Source organism: Lissotriton helveticus, chromosome 3_1 (genome assembly GCF_964261635.1).
Source record: "Lissotriton helveticus chromosome 3_1, aLisHel1.1, whole genome shotgun sequence".
In the NCBI taxonomy this organism is placed as follows: Eukaryota; Metazoa; Chordata; class Amphibia; order Caudata; family Salamandridae; genus Lissotriton; species Lissotriton helveticus.
The window spans coordinates 84,591,409-84,614,859 of record NC_136061.1 but is presented as its reverse complement, the minus strand read 5'-3'; the positions used below and the strand labels follow the sequence as shown (position 1 = coordinate 84,614,859).

The window sequence follows — 23,451 nt, the reverse complement described above, 5'->3', positions numbered from 1 at the left end:
TTTACAAATACGACAAAAATTCCATGCAGCCCGACACCCCTAGTCGGCAGGGCTGGTGGAGAAATATAATGGGACTTTGAAACTAAAGATGGCTAAAATTCAAGAAAGTACTGGTTTGAAGTGGCCTGACACCCTACCCTTAGCTCTCATGTCATTGAGAGTTACCCCTCATTCTCGTTATGGTCTATCCCCCTATGAGATTATCTTTGGGCGACCGGCTAACATATGGGGGGTACCTAGGCCACGATCTTTTGCTGATGTTGAATATCCTATTTTGATTGATTACCTGTACATTTTGACTAAAGACCTCCATTCTATTCACCAGCAGGTAGCGTCCGTACTGCAGCCTCCGCCAGAGGGCCTCGGACACCGATTGGAACCTGGCCAGTGGGTACTGGTTGAGAAATACGAGCGGGATACTAGCTTGGCCCCGAGGTGGTCCGAGCCACACCAAGTCCTGTTTGCAACACGGGCGGTGGTAAAAGTGGATGGGAAGAAGCATTGGATACACGCCTCCCATCTTAAACGACTGCCACTTCCGCTTCCTCACGATCAGCAGAAAACTGGTGGAATTTTGACCCAGGAAACTGAGAGAGCCACTGCATTTGTTCCCTTTTCTGACGCCTGTGAAACAGAGCAAAGGCAAGAGGAGGGAGTGAGAGGATCTGGCGAACCGGTCCCAGTTGAATCCAAAATTGCCCTTAATCCCGTTATTGATATCTCAGCGAGCAGAGGCTCCGATGAAGGACAAGTACCTTCTTTGCTGTTTTCTGATCAAGAAGTTGCGGGTCATGTGCGATACAACCTACGGCCAAGAAAACATCCCGGTGCCTCAGACACCACTGCTAGGAGATAGAGAAAGACTTGACTAGAAAGGGTTTGCTAGATTCCAAGTCTGAGGTGCTGAGCGAGACACTGGACTGAACCCGTTGAGAGCTGGAACTCTGTTGCTGTGCTCTGTTCAGAAAGAAAGACTGACCTGTAAACGGCCTGGTTGTACATCAAATTCCTTTGGAAAGGACATTTGGTTTATTTTTATTTTTTAGATGAACGATAGGAGTCTGCCTGTGAGACTCTGACGGACACAGGGAGAAGAACCCTCTGGCAGGACGGACTGCTGTGCCCGAGTTTAGTTTTGGACTTTTAGTTAGGAATGTACCCTTTTGGTCGCATTGTACTTGAAGAAGAACGTCCCATTGCACCACGATATTTGCCGTTTTATGAGCCGATGTTTTCCTCTTGGACCATGCATGTGAAAGTAGCCTTTGTGTTAGTAATAACTGTTATATAAGCCATCTTTATGGGTGTTTTTATCTATTTAGAGTATAAGTACCCCATGCAAGCTATGATACCCTCTACCATTGCCCCGCCCGAGCACTTGATGTTCACCTTAGCCCCTCACAAAGAAAGACACCGCCAGACTTATGCCAAGAATGTATTTGTAAAAATGCTCCATCAAACCCACAGTACTACCAATATGACCGATTGTTGGGTTTGTGGGCTCTTGCCATCAGTTATGCACAAGCATGACTTATTTCTTTCCCTGCCTCTATCCTATTTAGGAAGCTGTGAAGCATGGTTTCAAATGTTTTCCGCTATGTATAACCATTATGTAGAAAATCCCAAACAATACTCTGAGAAGGATTATAGTATGATCCTAGCATACATTGAAACTCACCAGGGATTTGACCCAGCCGGAAATGGGAGAGAGGGATCATTGGATCCGAATGCTTGTATGAATTTGTATACTGCTAACGAAAACAGTACCTGGTTGCAGGACGAACTCTATGACTTTGCTAACTTCAATCATTCGCAGTACTAACAGCATTTTGTTGCCAGAAATGTTACTAGTGAACGCATTATGCCTGTCCCTATTTTGAATACTTCCTCCGATTTTTGCGTCCAAGGTATGGGACATGTACAGGTTGAAAATAGCATCTGCAATTATACTTATAGAATGAAGATCTTCAGCAGTCCTCCATTGTTGACACCACCAAATGTGTATTTCATGTGTGGGGAAAATGCTTATACTTGGTTACCACGGGGATGGGCGGGCAGTGTTACTTATCCTTCTTGTACCCCCCTGTGTATATAACACCATCAGACTATCATAAAACACACCAGCTCCAGAGTACAAAACCAGTTTCCAATAGACAGCGAAGACAGCTTGACATGACTGAGGTTGATCAGACTGACACCTCTTTGCAACAGTTTACAGATTTTACGAAAGGATTGGTCCCTTTCTGGGGGCCGATCTTTAATAGTAGGGAAATAAGACGATTGTCTAGAATAGTGGAAAATGTCATTAATATCACCACCGATATCATGACCAATATCACTGTAGAGCTTCAGGCCACGAGACTCGTTTCGCTCCAGAATCGAATGGTTCTTGACGTCATCTTGGCTGATCAAGGAGGAGCATGCCAAGTGATCGGCAGCTCCTGCTGTGTTTATATTCCAGACTCCGCCCCCACGGTTCAATTGGCTATCCAGAAATTACATCGCATTGCAGCGGAAATGCACACTGAGAATGGGTCCTGGTCACTTTCTAGTTGGTTCTGGGGGCTGTTGTCGACATGGGGTTGTAAATTATTGATGATAGTCGCTGGAGCGGCCGGTATCATCTTCACCTGCTGCCTCTGTATGCAGTGTGCACCGGCTTGCTGCTCTTACTGTGCTACAAGAGTGACAGCCATGTTCAACCCCTATCTGTTCCCACTAAGACTCAGATGCTCCAACAGGAGATTCGTGAGCTGATGGCCATTGATGAAGAAGTCTTCCAGGATTAAGTACTTAGCTACATCACGCTAAAAAGAGGGTTTGAGGAACCAGAATTCGATCTGGGCCTAGTAAAACATGTAGTTATAGTTAGTAATTAGCGTGGTGTAGCTATTGATCAGATATAGAGTTTTGAACACTAATAAGCCTGCACACATAACCGCTTAGGGACCCATTTACACTTTATTGCACGTTATTTTACGTTATACGCAAACACAGCTTGACCCGACAAGCGCCATTTTGTGGCCTAGTCCACTTTCAGCACTAACGAAATCTTTCCATCGCCATAGCCGAGATCTGTTCCCCTGTGAAATAGTACAACTGTAGCAACCTGCTGTTTCTGCACGTTAGGCCTGTCAAGGTTATAGGTGGGGGGTAGATTGGGTAAGCACATTCCAGGGGAGCGCTGTTCGGACTCTCTCAGAGTTAGCAGAAGGGAGTCACCCTCTCGACCTTCCTATAATGAGCTGAACTATACTGAGAAGGGTTTTGTGTTCCATATATGGGCCTTCCTTTGCACCAACCTGTACCAGCCTGTATTTTTCCATCCTAGGTAACGGCTTCGAAATGTAACAGTATATATGTGATGTGCTGATATTGTGCCAGCAGTCTTCTTGGCGGACCTCGTGGGGTTAGGTCGCAAGGAACTCCTCTGGCAAAGTTTGTTTGTTGTAATAAATGATTGGACGTTCTACACTGCCAACTGACTGATTATTGGTAACTGGTATATGGGCTATTTGTAAGTATGGCTCTATTTGGGTTGTGATTATTTTTCGGTACTTCAAGTTTAGTGAATTTAGAAAACAGCATATTTTGTTACACAATTTGGGTTCCACAGGAAGAAAGGTGTTTGAATCAGTCCCAGAACCGGAAGATGAAGATGATAACACTGTGTACAACATCACACTAGTGAAACTACGAACTCATTTTGGAGATAAAATAAACATAGTCTTAGAGAGACATAAATTCTTCAGTCGTACTCAGTGAAAAGAGGAAAGTGTTTCAACTTATGTAGCTATACTTAGAAGTCTCAGCAAGTTGTGTGATTTTAAGGACCTAAATGACTCCTTAACCAGAGATCAGTTGGTACGCTGCACTAACAACAAAGAAGTTCAGAAGAAGCGTTCGCAGAAACAACCAGATCTCCAAGAAGCTATTAAAATCGCTAAGTCAATTGAACACAGAGACATGTGTATCAAGGAAATGAACATTAACCCAGACAAAGTGGCAGAGATAACTAAAATAGAAGAAGAAACGGAAGTATGTAAAATGAAAAGTGATTCTTACAAAACACCAAACTAGAAGGACAATGGGCAAAGCCACGCAGGGAATCCGGAAGGTTCGAAGTTGAAATGTTTCCGATGTGGGAGTAACAACCACTTAGCTAATGATCCCAATTGTCAAGCAAGATCGGCATGGTGCAGGAAGTGTAATAGGAAAGGACACCTGGCAAGGTTGTGTGGATGCTTCCCAAAGAAAACATGGAGCAACAAACCCGGAGAAGATATGGCCCAAGTTAAGAAAATAATTTTGCAAGTCAACGAGGTGGGGGCAGAAAAACAGAGATACCCTGAATGTGAAGTCAACATTGATGGAAGGAACTTTAAAATGTTTGCAGACTCGTGCTCACCATTCACCCTAGTTAATTACTCAGATTTCATATCCATTATGGGTCAAGAGCAACATAAACTATCTAAAGCAGATATAGCCCCTAGCGGATACAACAAAGACCCCATCCCATGAAGGGAATGCTCAAATCCATAATTTCCTTCAAGGACCGTTCCACTGTAGGCAAAGTGTACATTGTGGAAAATGAATCCAACCTGTTGGGGTGGCAAAACCAAAAGGAATTGGGAATTAAGCTAGACCCAAATCACCCTGAGCAAGTATTGTGCACCAACCAGGAAAACAATTATGAGCACATCATCAAGGAGTTCACAGAAGTTTTTTGGGAAAATTTAGGATTACTCAAAGACTTCCAACATAAAATACAATTGAAACATAACGCTAAACCAGTAGTGCACAAAACTAGACCGATTCCACACCTAAGGTGGGAACCGCTAAGGAAGGAATTAACCAGACTGGAAGAGTTAAACATCATTGAGCCAGTGGATTGCACAGAATGGGTGGCCCCCATTGTCATTGCAAAAAAAAAAACATAGTCAAGACATCAGAATGTGCATTGATTTACGGGATTTGAATAACAGCATTCTAGTGGAAAGACATCCCTTACCTCGCATCAATGAGATGCTGAGCACCATGGGGAAAGCTACCCATTTCAGGGTGCTGGACCTCTCCATGGCATACCACCAAGTGGAGCTACATCCAGACTCCAGAAGACTCACGGCATTCACCACTCCCTTGGGAACATTTATGTTCTCCCGCATGCCATTCAGGCTAGCATCGGCGGCCGCCATATTTCAGAAGATTATGCAGCGCATCCTTACTGGAATACCTAAAACGTTGTGCTTTCAGGATGATGTCCTGATCTACGGTGACAGTGTGGAGGAGCACGACAATATGCTAAGGCAAGTGCTATCAAAATTCAAGAATGCTGGGCTTACATTAAAAAAGGAGAAGTGCCAACTAGGTGTGGAGTCGGTGGAGTATCTGGGACATTGCATCTCCAGAGATGGGTTTAAACCTAAGTTCTGCCTGGTTGAGGCTATATAGGAGGCTCCAGTGCCCACAAATAAAGAGGAACTCAAATCCTTCCTGGAGTTGGCTGAATATATGGCAAAATACGTCAATCATTTTGCGGAACTCAATGCCAATTTAAGAGATCTCACTAAAAGAAATGTTCCATTCCAATGGTTAGAAGAACACCAACACACCTTTTCAAAAGTAAAAGATAGCATAATTTCTGCTCCATATCTGTGCAACTTTGAACACAACAGGAAAACTATCCTCACCACGGACGCAAGTGGGAAAGGGTTGGGAGCAACCCTATCACAAGTGGTTGATGGTAAAGAAAGGATCATGGCATTTGCTTCACGATCCTTGACCAAGGTTGAATTGAACTATTCTGTGGTGGAAAGAGAAGCCTTGGCTTGTTTTTTGGGGTTGAAACACTTCAAATTTTTTCTATGGGGAATACAGTTTTCTATACGCTCTGATCACAAGCCCTTGGTTTTTATGTTCAATCCAAAAAACAACTCTTGTAACACACCCCGCATAGCAAAATGGATCTTGGGATTAGAAGGTTTTTGTTTTAAACTTGAGTATGTGCCTGGAACGCAAAATGCGGCAGCAGACTTCCTTTCCAGAAGCCCCCTACATAAGGAAGAACAATTCGATGTGTCTTTCAGATAGATCTGTCAACTATCTCTTCCCAAGAATGGTTAGATAACATGAGCACTGACAGCACCATGTCACGACTCAAGATCAAATGAACACTGACATAAAGAACTTCTAGGAAATACGCAATGAACTTTGTATTGACAAGGGTCTTTTGTTTAGAAAGGATAAGATAATCCCGCCTGAAGCCATCAGAAACAAAATTATAGACCTAGTTCACGAAGGCCACTTGGGTAGAAGCTTGACCAAGGCAAGATTACGCGAGCGTTACTGGTTTCCTAACATGGATACTTTAGTAGAAGATAAAGTCAAGCATGGTCAGGCATGCGCAAACAGTGATAAATCAAAGATACCGAGGAAAACTCCCATATCTCCAGCCTCCATACCAAACAAACCGTGGGATAAAGTTGCCCTTGACATAATGGGTCCATTTAATCTCCCAAGTGTAATTAAGAAGTTTCCCATAGTCCTAGTAGACTACCATTCACATTGGACAGTTGTCAAAATGGTAAATCAAGTAACTACCTCCGCAGTCATTCAATTTTTAAGAGATATTTTTGCAACAGAAGGCATTCCTACCTCCATGGTCACCGACAACGGCGTCCAGTTTGTATCTCACAGTATGACAGAATTCCTCAACAGGCTTAACATAACACACACTAGATCACCACTTTACTGTCCCAGGGCTAATGGTCTGGTGGAGAGGATGGACCGTATGATTAAAGGAGGAATTCAGTTAGTCAGTAGCAACAGCATCCCCATTGAGCAAGCACTTCAAGAAATGTTGTGGGGCTATCACACAACCCCTAACCAAGTCAGTGGAGTCTCCCCATTTTCAGCCTTAAGAGGGAGAAAACCATGCACCAAATTCGTTCCCAATTGGCTAGGGGGGGATCCTACATCAACAGAGACATGCGTGAATTTAGTGACAAAATTCACATACACCAAAACAGATACAAAGAGCATTATGACTTAAAACATGGTACCAGAAGTCCTCAATGGAAAGTAGGTGATTGGGTTTGTATCAAAAATCCCAGGAGTGGCAACCCTGAGAGTAAGTTTTCAAAACCTATGCGTATAACATCAGTCAAAAAGAACACTGTCATTTTAGATGATGACCAATTGTGGAGTATGGACAGGTTAGTCAAATCTCAACAAGAACAGGACAGACGGGCAACTCAAAATTTCCCTGCTTATCCTCTACCATCTAGTCCCACTCCAACCCAAAGAGCACGCAAAACACCTGTATGGCACAAGGACTTTATTAGGTACAAATGAACCTCAATAGCAACTTATATCAAACTGTGACTATTGATTTTATATTTGCATTAGGGGAAGTTATATCCTTACTGTGACTATTTATTGTTGCATTTGCATTAAGGGGGGAAGATGTGTTATAACCTGTTATGTTTTATTTCATTCTCTTCATCGATAGCAGTGTATTTATTTCAGTCCAATTTGGTATGTTCCATTTACCCTGTACCTACATTCCCGTTGGTACCTTCCAGAGTCCCTTAAGGCTACCTTAGAATGTTCATGACAAGGAGCTGACTGCTGGAGAGAGGAGCGGTTGAGAATAAAGACTATTCTACCATCATACTTGTTTCAGTATTTCATCAATTAACAAACTTCAACAGTCTCTCACTTGCCTTCCCCAGCTTTCTGACTCACCTCCCCCCCACAACCCCTCGGCAGTGGTATCATGCAAAATAATGGGCTACCTGCAGAGCGTGACGAGGGCCCCCAATACTTGTGTATCTTGGAGATTTATTAGGCCTTAGGCTAAACTGTTTTAGTGACAGAAGGATGTGCACCCCTCCTTTCCCCCGTACAAGTGTAGTAGGCTCCTCTGCTACACCACTGAGGCCTCATTTCACCTTGTGGTCTTCTCAAACTCAATCCCTCTCACTGTCTCACCTTTCTCGCCCACTGCTGTCTATCAGGCCTGGCCTTCCCATAAATGTTTCCTGAGGCAAGGATGTATTCCTGAATCGAACTGCACAACCCAGTGTGTAGCAATTGTACAGTCCTTCAATCCCTAATGGCACAGCACCCAGGATAATGTGCTGCATGGCTAAACACTTACAAGGTCCTTAAAGCGAGCCCTATTGGCTATGCCAATGCTTGTTTAAATGTGGTCATAATTCTTTTAATTATAGCAGGAGTTGTCTTTGAGCTAGTGCTTTAAATGGGCCGGTACTGTCCGGTACGGAGTACCGGCACTCTTTTATTTTGAGAGGGGGAGTACCGGCACTTCTCAAGAGAAATGCAATACTTTTAATTGGAGAGTACCGGCACTTATCAGAAACAAGCAGGTACTCTGGCGCAGAGTACCTGCACTTCTATTTTTCTATTTCAAGCAATGCTTTGAGCACCCGGCTCCTTGGGGCATCACGCAGCCTCAATTTTATTCTGTATTGTTTGTCCCTCCTGCATAGCTGCCAAGGTTTCATATCGCCATGTGTGACACTTTCATAATTTCAGTGTTTTCATGAGTGACATTTCAACGAATATGAGTGACACTTTCCTGGGAGCAAAATGAAGCAATGAAGTCAAGGGAAATTTATAAATATCACAAATTACAACCATTTGCAGAACAAGAAACTGTACTATAACTTAATGCAGACACAGGGTAGAAAGGCACAGGGAACTGAAAGCAAAACGTATGGACACATAAATGGTGCATAAAGGTATAGGTGGATTGGCACTGACCATTAGAAACATAAGGCTAAAAGACAGAAACTAAAACTTAGAGAACCCAAAAATGGGGTAAAAGGCTTAAAAATGAATATAGTGTGATCTTCTTGTGTAATGTAACTTATGCTCAGTGACACTTACCCAAACAATGAATAGTCGATGTCACTGTCCTCCTAGTCACACGTTTCAGTTTATTCACTCGTGCTGGCACCACATAGCTGGCTAAGGGGTCCACTTCTGGTGGATGCGATGCCCCCCAGCTGTCCTCCGCAAACACCACACATGCTTGCCAGAGCTGTGGTGTGTCAGTGTTCACTGCGAGCACCGTTGATAGTCAAAGAGCATGGAGGACGGGCCCAGCCATGACGTTCAGCAGTAGCGCGGACCAAGAGGAGAGGACTCGAGCGACTTGCCTGGCTGCACTGGACTGTGGAAGAGTGGCCAGGGTGCTGATGTACCAGGCACGACTCCACGGCGGCCGCGGGCCCAATTGACTTCAGTGGTGCGCAGTCAGTGTTTCTTGAAGGCCAGATTCATATTATAATACTGACTTCCCCGGCCACCACTCACGCAATAAATGCATCTGAATAGGTTAGTGTAGGCTTCGCTTGCTCATCTGCAGCAACCCCGAGCGTCTGCTTCATCATAACACCTGCTACAACCCTGAGTATCTAAATCACGCCTGCTGCAACCCCGAGTGTCTGCCTTATCATCACGTCTACTGCAACCCCAAGTATCTGCATTACGCCTGCTTCAAACCGCATCACGGCATCTGATTTATTATCTAGCCTGCTTAACTTGAGAGGTCCTACAACATTCAGAGATACTTCACTGTGGCATTTTTTGGAAGGTCTGAAAACAGCCTGGCTTCAAACGCAAAGAAAATAAATACTGCTTTGAAATGCATATGATGTTAAAAGCCCTCGTTCTAGTGAGAACTCAGAAGCGTGCGTCTGTTTGCGGTTAAATCTGCCTCACTTCCTGTTTAGTGAATTTGTGCCACTGCATACACAGTGGAAGCTGCAGAATACCCCCACCTCTCTTTGCAACGCTGGTGGTGGTGAAGGCTGGCGAGGGACCCTATGTGTACCCAGGTAGCACTGAATGTTGGAATGAAAGATGGATGATGCCCCCATTCTCTCTGTACTCTTTGTGCCTGTTACGGGGCGCAGGCGGCCGCGGCGGGCGGCCATGGCGGTGCTTGAGAGAGTCAGAGAGCGTCTCGTCGTGGCAGCCTGCACTCTCTAAACCCCCGCCGCTTTTCTGCACTTCCTAGTTCCGGACGTGACGGCACTACTGCGGCCGGCACATCAGGATTTAATCCCGGCCCCTGGTGCGCCATACAGTGATTGACAGCTCTGAGCTGCTGCCTGCAGTATCGAGAGAGCAGCTCGGCCCCCCTGCAGACACTGTGAGGAGTCTGAGAGTAGCCCCGTGCTGCACCATTGGCACTCGGGCTCTCTCAGAACAGCAGAGAGAGCCCGGGCACAGGAGCGCCGCTGGCGCGCCTGGCACATGTCGAAAATGCGTGACAATGCATTTCAGTGCGGTGATGCGGATCACCGCACTGAAATGCGTGTGCATCACACCTGTTGCGTGACGCTTGGCAGGACTGCTCCTGAAAAGATTTCGAGAAACTGAACATGTTAAAAAGTCTGTCAGTTCTTCCTCATAGTCTAATGAATCTGCAAGGTGTTGAGACGTGGTCTCTTTTATATTTGTTTCCTGCTTGTCAAAGCAGGCTGCAACCAAAGTTGTGTATTGTAGGATAAAACAGACTTGGTGAGATGTGATGAGTACAATTTCCAGATTAGACATTTATTAAGGGTAAATGCAAGTAGTTTAAACAAGCATTTGCAATGCAATAGGTCTCGCATTTAGGAGAGTTTGAGCTATTGGCATTGTAAATGACAATTCCTTTTATTTATGTGTTGATTTTTAAAACATAAATAAAAGACATTTCCATTTACAATGCTAATAGATTAAACTCTTGCAAATGCGAGACCTATTGCATTGCAAATGCTTGTTTTCGATGTTTCCGCTGCGCTAACTGCCCATTCCATAATGGCCGCTTGTAAACCAATCCAAAATGGCGTAGAATTGGCAGCCTAGTCCAGTAAATCGGGTAAAATCCAGTTCAAAGATGGCTGACGCCCAAAGTTGTTTCTTTAATGCTTTCTTTTCTGTCACATCGAGCTCTATGGTAGCCCTTTCCGGTACCGTGCGTGAAATTGCGCATGCGCAGTAACCACTTCCTTCTTTCCGCTCGATTCCTGAGGCAAAATGGTGAGTTTATTTTGGACTCCTGTGAATCAAAGCCCATCTTGCAGTTGGCGTACAGTTTTCTGCTTGGTCCCTACCCGGGGTAGTGCCCCGGAGTTCTTGCTCGGCATGAGTCACAATATTGCTTCTCCAGCTTTGTGTTTTCATTGGTGTTTGCTTGCGTTTGGGGCTTGTTTCTGGGGCCGGTACTGTACAGGATGCCGACTCGCCATTCTGTAACTTATGCTTCTCGTATGATTGTTCCCCCATCTGCTCTCGGGGACCTGCCAGGGAACGCGCGTGTTGTGCGCTAGCGCCCTGCCCCATATCGTTCGTGGTGTTGGTGCGTGGAGAGGGAGACGGGAGTAGTATTCTACGTAGTTTGGTTGCATTCGCCGTTTATTTTCACCAGCGCTATAGAGATCTTGGATCGTCATTGAAGTTGACGATTGTGCAAGCGCTTAGAAAAATAGTGTCGTGAACTTTTCCGGTGTATCTCATTGGTATAGTAGCAGCAAACGAAAGACCAAGCACGGCTCCCTAGTTTGCTGTGTGTAAATGGTCATTTAAGCCTTTCTATTTGCACGATTTTCTTTTGCAAAACTATGGATTCTGTATTTTAGCTAAGTAATGCATTGAAAGGGTAAATATTGTGCAGTGTGCATGGGGGTGTGCGAAACTCATAATTCGCTTTAAGTCGTTCTGCAAAAATGTGTGTGAAATGGTAATTCGCCCCATTTTTTTAGTGCGAAATGTGTCCTAGTGTATATTTTGGATGCAAGGATGGTTTTTTGCACTGAACAGTGTCTCCGCACCACACGTGCTGTGGATAACCACTGCGCTGACCTGGTTGTAGCTGTGCTAAAATGTTGTCACCAACACATTATTACGCTACATAGTATAATTTCTTATATTTTACATACTGCATGATTACACAGACATACCAGAGAATTTTGCTCCGGCCTAATTGTAAAGCTTCCACAAAAAAGACAGTTGGACGATGTAGGGTATAGTCTGGTGCACTAGGGATAGTACACTAAAAATCACAATAATTCACACTCCACCAACTACTGGGGCATCGTCCTAACCTCAGATAAGACTACACAAATACAACAAAAGAGCTGGGAGTGCTTATGTATTTCAGAAACAATTAGATATTTTAATCTTTTGAAAGAAACATTCATAAATCAATGGTCCAAAAATATAATCAGAAACATATATATAAGAAACATATGCACAGTCAAAATTCTTGATTTTCTTGATGTTCAGCAGCCGACGCGTTTCGTCCTAAAGACAGGACGTCATCAGGGCTGCAAATGCAAACACACAAATACAAATATATCAATACATATAAACATTCTTGGTCCATTGTCACCTGTAAAAAGAACATAAACCTACATCTTATTCTGACTATTAAATACAGTATGGCCATGAGCTGTACTGTATTTAATAGTCAGAATAAGATGTAGGTTTATGTTCTTTTTACAGGTGACAATGGACCAAGAATGTTTATATGTATTGATATATTTGTATTTGTGTGTTTGCATTTGCAGCCCTGATGACGTCCTGTCTTTAGGACGAAACGCGTCGGCTGCTGAACATCAAGAAAATCAAGAATTTTGACTGTGCATATGTTTCTTATATATATGTTTCTGATTATATTTTTGGACCATTGATTTATGAATGTTTCTTTCAAAAGATTAAAATATCTAATTGTTTCTGAAATACATAAGCACTCCCAGCTCTTTTGTTGTACTAATTGTAAAGCTTTAAATCTCTTGACTGTCGTCCTCTTGAAAGTGATGTACTACTGTTACACTAGAGCGACTTTATTGTTTAATTGGCTAAGTCGGTGTTTATTTCACAATTAGTGGTATCCCTTAATAAGGCAACCAAGACCCACACAACAGTAATATTAATGTATTTTTCGTGGAGCTTTTGAATCTCTCAATGAATACTTCAGCCTAGAAGTAGAGGGATACATAGTGCTCCACTAAAAGTGATAAAGCAATGTCTGGATTTGTTGGTGCTGGTAAATATCCTTTTATTGAAGTGTTTGAAGTGCTTAAGTTACCAACAGGGCATGGTACTCTATTGTCTGTCATGATTTGTAAAAACAAGTGTGCTCACCCTCTTTGTATGTGCGGTAGTGTACATTATTGAAAGTATTTCCTTCGTCAGGCTGCATAGGATGGGATGTGTTGAGAACTAGATGGATCTCGAAGCAGTGTTTTCTGTTGTAGGTAATTTTGAAGTGACAGGAATTGTTGGGAGGCTTGTGCAATCCGTGGTGAGTGGTTCGATTGCATGATGCCCTGGCAGGTAGTGGCACATTGTTTACGGTAGGAAACGCTGGGTCGGTCTATTGTCCGATTCCACCTCACAGAAGTGTTTTTGGATATCGAGGCGTGAATCTCATTACTCCATATTCACTTAAAAAAATGTAAGCCAACTGTTTTTCTTACTGATCTGACACAGTGACAGGTGAAGTGGTTCACAGGGTCAGCTGGGCATTGGACGTCTGGAGTTTTGTAGCTCCTATATCATGGTTCTGCTGTACTTTGTGAATAGATGCCAATTTGCACCAGTTTCTTTTCCTTGGACACTCGACCATAGAGAAATGATCCCTTTTGATACGGTGTACGGCTATGTTCCCAAAAAATAGCACTGCTGTGCTTGGTCTGCTCAATCCTCTGCCTGCGCATTGTCGTCTTGGGCCAGTAAGAGTAGTTGTAATGTCTCTTCAAGTTTTTGACCAGTTTCATGTTCGCAGACTGTATTGATATCGTTTTGGCAATCAAGGTTTAAAGATTGCGGGTTATTTGACAAATTACCCCATTGCACGCGTCTCAGTATTTATTTTGTTTAGATTCTCTGCACTCCCTCAAAGCGATTGTGCGTCGCTTGGCCACGCTGATTTGTGACCTAACACAAATACATTGAATCTGTACTATTGTGAACCTCTGTGGTCCTAGAGTAATGTGCATGCATTTTTATCTTTAGGCCAAGCGCACCAAGAAGGTCGGGATTGTGGGTAAATATGGTACCCGTTATGGAGCCTCCCTCAGAAAAATGGTGAAGAAAATTGAAATCAGTCAACATGCTAAATACACGTGTTCCTTCTGTGGCAAGGTAAGTGTACTGTTAATTACAGCATTTAAAGTACAGTAGAATCTTCAAATTCTTAGTCTTCTTGGATCATGGGTACTCGCAATCATTTACCACAGACCAGTTTTTGGCACCTGGGTGTGACCGAGGGCCGAATTTATGCCAGCAGAGTGGCGGTCAGGCCTTCCCTCCCCCTTTTTATTTTTTTTTATTTTCATTATCACTTATTAGGACCTTGAAATACATGACATGACCTTGAAATACATGACTTAAGGGTGTGCGCTGTGTAAAATCTCCTGTTTGATTGATTAAACTATTGCGTTGTCAATGTACAATAGGAACCCAGGCCACTCGCAGGGTGCACATAACTGACTTGCCTCTTAGTCCACTATAGACATTGTTGTCGAGGTAGGGAGGGGGCGAGAATGAATGAAGGTTTCTAAATTCATATTGAAAATCCTTTAAAAAAAAAAAAAAGACCTCTGTGTACTGATATATGATGTACTAAGGGGAAACTGTTCTACATATTAAATACACTTTTTAGAATTTTTTTTAAACTTGTTCATATTTTGACATTTATTGCTGCAAGATATCTTTAAAAATAGTGTTCCGAAAGTTAAATGGTACAAGGCACCCAACTTTCTTCCTTTAACTATAATTAACCTTTAAATAAATTGCTGTTTATTTAACCTTTTTAACGTTGGTATGTAGACCAGTAAACAGCAGCCCAGTGCTACTGTTGACCAGTGCGCCACATGTAAAGGTCAAAAGACAAAAAAGCATGGGGTATAGGGTAATTACAAATATTTATTTTTCTCAATATATGTAGGTGCACAGAATCTGTCTCAATACCCCTCAAACCTCCACAGATATAGATCATGTACATATACAACAAGGGCAAGGTGGATATTTCCTGTTTGCGTTGCTTCTTATTGAGCTATTTCAAGTGGCTACGTGCCGTGGGCGGTTCTTACTCTGAACAAAGATATACATGGGCTAATAAACCCGGGTCCACAGCGACATGACCTACTTGAAATAGAACAATAAGAAGCAACTCAAACAGGAAATATTCACCGTGTTGGTCCTTTTAAAATATAAGAGGTCCAACTGGCACTCCTAGATAGAGTGAGGGACCGAATTAAATTACGGAGAAGGATCTTAATGAACTGTGATAGAACATTGTTACTACCATTGCCCCCGTTTGGGTTGAAGCGTGTTGGCTATGGTCTTTTTTTAAGACTTTTCAATAAAGAAACCAGAGCTTGTTGAGTTGATGTGCTTCTCTTCATTTTGTCCACACATGTCAAGTTCGAAAGGTCCGCATGCGCCACACTTTTCTCTTACACCCCATCACCCTATACTTTGAATATTCCTGCCTTGGATGAACCATTAATTTTATTGTGCATATTGTTTGTATATTTGGGGTAAGTCTTTAACCCGTTCCGTGCTCCCGACAGGAGCACTCCCCCCCCTTGGTGCTGCGAACAACCGTTGGCCAACGCAGCCCTGTCCACCCTTTAGAACGCCCGCACCACGGCGGAATTGCCGCCGCGGTTAAGGCGTTAAGTTGCTTGGCTGGTGTTGGTTAACAGAAACGTTTTTCGTAACAAGTATGTGTAAGTATTAATGCACATGAATGTATCTAAAAGTAGTGATGTGAGATGAGCTAGGTTAGAAACCTGAAATATGTATTTAGCTTTATTTACATCATGATGACTGGTCTCTCGAAGCTGTCAAGAGGGTTGGGGTGATCAAGTATTACTGGGAGACAGAGTAACCTCTGAAGTAGCCATAATTTTAAAGAGACTTATGACCATATGTATGTGCTGAAACGGATACTAAACCTTTTTTGTCCCCAGACAGTAATTTTCTGTCTTTTGCTTAGTTGCTGGGGGGGGTCCATGATCATTTGCTTCAACAGCCTTACTATAGCAAGATAAGATAGCCAACTATTTTGCACAGAAAATAGATACTATTACGAAAGATTTCCCTATGTTTGAGCGAGAGGAGTCAGAGGCCAAATCGAATTTAAACAGACATAAACCCTGCTGGGAAAATTTCAATCCAATCAGCTTGGAAGATACATACAAGGCGATATCTACTATTAAGTCAGGGTCTCCATTTGATCCCTGTCCTCCAACCCTGTTGAAAGCAATAATAGGAGAGGTCAATCCAGAAATAAATTCCATTATTAATTCATCCCTCCTATCTGGTGAGATTCCCCTGCGATGGAAAGTGGCAGCAGTCAGACCTTTGCAAAAGAAGGCCGTGAACGATCCAGCTACACTTACTAATCTACGCCCAATTTCGCTTCTTCCTGCCGTATGTAAATTGAATGAATCCTGTGTCAATAAACAGTTGGTGACTTTCTTGGAGGAGAATGAAATCCTCCATCCATATCAAGCTGGCTTTAGGGCACACCATTCAACCGAATCTGCATTACTATCCACAACTGAGACCATTCGAGCTGCATTGGATCAGGGCAAGAAGGCGGTCCTGATCGTGTTAGACCTCTCCGCAGCGTTTGATACGGTATCCCATGCTATTCTTTTACATCGCCTAGCTAATGCGGGCATAGCGGGAACCGTTCTCAAATGGTTCATACGTTTCCTGGCACATAGACGTCAGGTTACTATGTTGGGTCAATTTTGCTCCGAAGAAAAAATGTTGAAAACGGGTCCCGCAAGGCTCAAGTTTGAGCCCCACATTGTTTAACCTTTATATGGTTCCCCTGATCAAACTGATCTCTTCCTTCGGCATTAGTACGATCGCATATGCCGATGATACCCAGCCGGTATTAACTCTTGATAAAAACCTAACCAATGCTGAATTGACCCTGAAAGAATGCCTTTCAGCAACATTCTCATGGATGACTGATAACCACCTGAAATGTAACTCCGCAAAAACAGAAATTGTGCCGTTCCGACCTTATAACTGTTTCTCTCCTCCGTCTTGGTGGCCAAAGGAGGCAGAGGCCCCACCGAATACCATCAGTGCAGTAAGGAATTTGGGGATCAAATTTGATAACACTCTGTCCTTCAAACAGCAAGCAAGGGAAGTGGCCGGAAATTGCTTTAACCTCATCAGAGGTCTCAGAAAATTCTTTGACCTGCTTCCCTTGAGCGCCAGACGACGGTTGCAGTAGCACTAATAACATTGAGATTAGACTACTGCAATAGTCTGTATGCAGGGCTCAATAAATCTGCCCTACATAGACTCCAGATGGTGCAGCGGCCAGACTAGTTCTCAGATGGCCAAGAGCATCCTCGGCCTCTGTTGCTCTGGACGCCTTGCATTGGCTTCCGGTACAAAAGCGCATTCTGTTGAAGGTTTTGACAATCTCCTACAGGGCCTTCTATCATCAAGGCCCAGTGTATTTACGGAGATATTTCACGCAGTACCATCCGACACGTGAACTCAGATCATCCACAGCAAATTTGCTTACTGTCCCCAAATTTAGGCTGGTGACTAAGGGAGGCAAATCCATAGCTGCAATCGGCGCAAAAGCATGGAACAAATTACCTCAACATCTTCGTGAAGCCAATACGGAGCAAAGTTTCAGAAAAATGTTGAAAACTTGGATCTACCCACCGTCAGACACAGGATGCAGAACTTTAATTTGATCCTTCTACACATCCAGGACAGTCTCGCCATGACCATCTGCTTGACATAGGAGTTACAGCGCCAAGATGCTCCTTGGAGTGGTAGTGCGCTATAAAAGTATCCCATCACATCATTTGCTACAACAGCCTTACTATAGCAGCGGGCGCATAAGTCAAATGAGACCGCAGATAGTCTAGAATGTCTTCAGGGATGGCAACGCCTAGTTTGTATACTAGTGCTCTAGTCGTGGGCGTTTGGAAAATGGAATGCAATAAAGGAAATGTAATTACATTGTATGAATGTTTGACGGCTGTCCTGTGTGGATGGAAAGAGAAGCTAAATCAGTTTAATCCATTGCATTTCGGTTTGAAAATTGAAGCTGCGAAGGTGGTACATAATTTCGAGGTTAGTCCTCTATCGTTTGTCTGATGTTAAAAGATTTTACTAAGATTATATATACACTTATAGGTTCTTCTGTCTGCCCTCTCCTTTCGTGGTCTATCGTCTTGGTCTCACATTATCTTCCATCTTCAGCATTAGGCAGTAGATCAGCCCACTTGAGCCATTGGCTGACTTCATTGTTTGACAAGTCTGCTCTTTCATAGGGAGTACTTTCAAACACAAGGTAGTTCCTTCAGTGCCAGGCATTGCTGTGCTTTTTGAGACTTGAACATTGTTTTTGCTTTTAGCCAAGAAAAATTTCCCCCTCCTTATTGTTGGTGAGGGCTTTTCGGCTCATCAAACAATATTTTACAAAACGAGCTTTGCCGAAGCCCAAAAAGCCAGAACACAACAGCTGATCCATTGGTTTTGCATGTTCCAGTGGTTAATCGTATTCAAAATATGAAATGTTGCTGGTAAATCGCCAGTGAATGGTGAGACGGGTATTTGGCTTCATTGATCCCAAGTGGCAAAGGTTGGATAGAGTACATGGACTTGCATGTAGGGGATGAGCTCACTAGAGGAGCCGTTTTTTGGGGCTAGTATTAGATGGCGACCTGGGAAACGTCTGAATGAGCCGTAACAGTATGAAGAGATTTAATAGCGAAGAGACAGTATTGCTGAGTAAGGAAGTAGATGCTAATAAAGAAATACTGGACTTTTGGTGGGTGGTGATAGTTGTGCGGCATAACTGATTTGAAGATTAGATGCATCCTATTTGCTGTCATGAACTTAACGTGTTTAAGTAAAGAGATCTGTTCTGTGGCTGGTAAATTACGGTTACAACAGCCTACTAACTAACTTCGTAATGAATTGGAGCGTCTTGAAAGCCAGTTACTAGTTAACACTATAGTTTATGGTGATGAAGGGGTCTTCACACTTTCTCTTTACCACCTTCTCAGTATCGTCTCCCCTCTTGAGGGCTACAAAGATTCTGTTCGCCTTAGCAGGTAGTGCACCAAATTAGTCTGAGGGCATGTCAAGAAAACCTAGAATTGTAAACTTTGACCATACATTTTCACAGCATAAAACTGAGGTACATTTTGTTACAGACCAAGATGAAGAGAAAAGCTGTGGGAATCTGGCATTGTGGATCCTGTATGAAAATCGTTGCTGGAGGTGCCTGGACCTACAAGTAAGGAAACCTTAGCCTTGATATACAGTGGTTTGCAAGCTATCAAAGTTAATTTGCTACAGCAGAGCCCTGAGCACAGATTCATGTTAGTAATTCACTTTCCAAGCTGCTTGCATGATGTTACTTTTAAATGCTCATTAAATCTGTTTGCAAGCCTATCCATTGGGCTTAGTTTCTTTGTGAAAAGCACACGTTGACAGCTGGCGAATGGTGGTGTGATTCTATCCAGCATAGCAAGTGGTCCACCTTTCGTATCTGTTAGTTACTACTGTTTAATGCCAGTTAATTGTTGGTTTAAATTTTTTTTATGGCAAGTACACATTTTGAACTGCTGGAGTATATCTTATGGATTCTCAGTGTTGAATCATTGTGGTCCAAATGCACTAATCTAAGTAAACGGGGGGGGGGGGGGTAGTAATATTTGGAGGTAGCGGGCAGTTGCAACAGAACGCCAGACTTGAAATTAATATAAGCAGTTTCATTGTAGTGATATAATTCCAAGTATCCCAAACTCCCAAATTGTGAGCCTACTATACTGCTGCATTACCGTATTTACCTGCGACAAATACGCAGTGTGCAGTGGACTGTATTGCAGAAGTCATTAGCTTGCTAAAACACAGCTAGAGGCACACCAGTAGTTTCCTCAAATATAAGTTGTGGAAGGACACCAGTCCTTCAATGAATCGGATGCGAAAGAAGAAAGAACACCATTGAATTAAGAAGCAAGCAAGCAATGACAAAGCCAGTCCATGATACACTATGGCCTGATCCAAATCCTGATTGAATTATTAGGTGAGACCTAAATAGTAGTAGTGGACATTAAGAGACTGAGCAGATCTGATCTTGGAAAACGCAAGGCATTAACTGAGCAGGAAGGCATTGGCGGGTTAATTGCTGGCCCATTCTTTGAATGTGAAAACACTGACCTAAGACATTAGATGGCATCACTAAGGATTGGTAGGAAATGTCGAAAGTAACCCATTGATACTTTACAAGGCTCTAGTGTAATCCTGCTTTTGATGGTGGACCTGCTCTCTGCCAAGGTGGCTCCTGTCCCTGGAGGCGCTCAATGGGCCTGACACCAGCTTAAGTGGGTCTCTAGTAGAGGGGAAGAGTTCAGTAGGGCATGAGAGGGGACACTGCTTCACCCAAGCCTTGGGGTGGGGGTGTCCCCATCTCTGTTTTGAAACACTATAACCTCACACGCCCCCCAAAAATAGAAACACCTTTTTCTAGTTGAGGACTGAACTTCAGTGTTGGTTTGGTGCTGCTTAATACCTTATCAGTTTTTTCCCCTTTTCTTTCTTCTAGGGGAATAGTTGCTTTGTGCCAGTGCATTCTGGCTTTCCTCCAAATCTGTATTTAACCAAACAAGGCACTAAATTACTACTTTGGGGGTGGGGTGAGGGGCTCGCTCTTAAAGCACACATTGGTCGTGTATCCACCATATTGTTCTTGAATTGTGATCTTTTACTTCACACTGGCTTTGGACTTCCTCTGTGCGTTGTGGACTGACAAGTGGCTTATGGTCACTCCTTACTGAGGTCTGTTCTCCATATTGTTGGAAATGGTTCACTCAATAAGTCCAGATCTATTTTTCTACTTTAAAACTTTTTTCCTACTATAGTCAACCCCAGCATTAGCCGCAGACGGCGGTGTGTGTAATTACCATTACTGCTTGGTCTGTACACCTATACTGTTGTTCTGTACTGATTTGCATATGACTGGGTCCAAACTGGGGTGGTGGTGTGGTGAGTAAAATAACGAGGGATTAAACCCAGATCTTTGTGACTGAGTCTAAATGTTTGGATTGATCAGAATTCCGTCCATCATTTGTTTCTTTGTCTTGGGTGCTATGCCAAGAAAGGCATGGTTGTGTATATTTTGCCAGAACTTGTCGATCTTACACAATTTTAAGAGCTCCCCCCATTTATATAATGTTTTTTGGTTTCCCTCTGCATGACTGACTAGTAGACTGGCAAGGTAGTCAGGCAGAACTTAAGTCTCTGCCTTGGTTTTGCAGTGGATATGCTGAAAATCGACACGTATTGGATGACAAGTGCTCCCTAAGCATATGGCAATAGAAAGGGCTCTCTATACTGCCCAGGGTTTTACCTTGATTGACTGGATGTTGTACTGGAGGTCTGTCCGACCTTGTGTTTTTTTTGTATTGTAGTGTAGTAGTGCTTACAACCTCTGATTAGGCGCTAATGCGCACACTAGTCCTGAACCAAAGGTGATATTCCGGTGGTTATTGTTGGTTATGGAGATTAATCTTTGGCACTCTTCAATTCCTCAGCCTTACTCCAGGGTATTTTTCATCCATATCATTCCCTGGCATTGTATGAGGATATATTAAAATGCCTGCATCATGCTTTGGGAGGAGCAGTGTCCTCCTCGGTTAAATGTGGCTAGACATTCGATTCTACTCTTTCCTTTCCTCCCCTATCCGACCCTTGAATTTTCTTGTCATCCATTTCTTGTTGTCAGCTTGCATGTCACATATCTTAACTGTTTTTTGGTTAAATTCTTGCTTACTTGTATAATAGCAAAGAATATTTATTTGTACACGTCCTTCCATTTAATCAACTTGTGGGTCCAGTAGGAACATGAGCTCATCTCTGCCGTGTTGAAAAGCACCCCCCATCAGGGGGTAACGAGCGCTATATAAATACAAACCTTTTTCCTCTATCCTTCTGCTATCATTACAAATCCAAATAACTCACTAACCTATCCACCACTTAACATGTACTTGCATGTTTCACTATACTAATTCAACACTAATCCTCTATGGGTCCCGGAGTAGCGTGCTACTCGCCGAAAAAGCGCCTTGACTCCTCGTCAGGGGTTTTAAGCGCTATATAAATGCAATTACAATGCAATGTTAAAAACGTTAAAGCCAATAGCTCTCTAATCACTTATAAGGTCCCAAAGGCGAGACATATTGGCTATGCCAATGCTTGTTGTGGTAGACCACAGCATAACTGTTAATTTGTTTTGTCTAGTTCCTATATTTGCTTGGCTGTTTTTGGATTCATTATTGCAACCTGCTACAACTATATGCGCGATCCCTGCTGGGATTCCAATGAATGTGTTGGATCTGGTGAAAATGTTTGCTTCTCCGTGCACTGATGCATTTTTATTTCTCTTTCAGCACCACATCTGCAGTGACTGTGAAATCTGCCATCAGAAGACTAAAGGAATTGAAAGACCAGTAGAATGTTGCACCACCATCTGCTTGTGTTCATTTCTCACTGTGCTCAATAAATATTTGGAGGATATTTCCTTGTTTTTTTTTTTCTTTCTTACCGTTCATCAAATTTCAGACTTGGACCTGCCTTAATGGACAAGTCTAACTGCTAATTCCATGCATTTGCTTTACATCCTTACCTTCAGGCGAATGCCATAAGTTGACTAGTTACTAATGGCAAAGTCTCCTATGAATTAGTCTGCAGCTTGTCTGAGAGTATCTAATGTAGTTTTAGCTGTGAATGGAGATTGGTTAGAGGAGGAGGTGGATTTAAATTACGGTTTTAATTGTGGATGGAATGAAGATTTTCCATATTTGTGTTGGATGTGGGCCCATCACGTTTCTTCATTTTGCACTTGAATTGCGAATGTAGTCAGTTCCTGAATCATCCCAGTCAGTTCCTGAATCTTTCTCCATACTGCTTTCCCCCAGCACTCTTTACATGAACTTCCAAGCTGCTTTTTGTATTGAATATTTTGGCTTCCTCCGTCTGACATTGAACGACCGTTCCCATTGCTTCCATTGGAAGAGAAATATCCCATAACATGTAAACTGCTGTATGCAAATATTCTAGCACATGACTGTTACCCATTGACTGCAGTGAGAAACTGGTTTTACTGTGCAAACTGTCGCGGCTGGAAAGGCATAGAATTCTATCCCCTTTGCGTTTTTGCTCTGATTCCAATTTAAACTCCTTTAGGAAAGCTTTGGATCGCCTCGATGTCCTTTTTAGGTCTCAACCTAAAGCATTGCTTTTAGCAATGCTTTTGTCGAGATTTCTAGTAAGCTGTTTGAAAAGTCTGCCAATTGCGGATTAGCCACAGCTCACGTGAGAGGCTCGTGCACAAACCAGCTACGTCACACACACCACCATTTGTCT

At 43.1% G+C, this 23,451-nt stretch overlaps 1 protein-coding gene and 1 non-coding gene across 2 annotated transcripts; both read left to right on the top strand.

The window, feature by feature from the left end:
• The first annotated feature begins 10,918 nt into the window (after positions 1 to 10,918).
• On the top strand, positions 10,919 to 22,935 carry RPL37A (ribosomal protein L37a). Its single transcript, XM_078679274.1, has 4 exons — positions 10,919 to 11,058; positions 14,038 to 14,166; positions 19,239 to 19,321; positions 22,476 to 22,935. Exons 1-4 carry the CDS (start codon positions 11,056 to 11,058, stop codon positions 22,537 to 22,539), a joined length of 279 nt encoding a protein of 92 aa, XP_078535400.1. The 5' UTR covers positions 10,919 to 11,055; the 3' UTR covers positions 22,540 to 22,935.
• Positions 21,612 to 21,741, top strand: LOC144825877 (small nucleolar RNA SNORA49). Its single transcript, XR_013609642.1, has one exon. It is a non-coding gene; the product is annotated as a small nucleolar RNA SNORA49 (small nucleolar RNA).
• Positions 22,936 to 23,451: the final 516 nt, after the last annotated feature.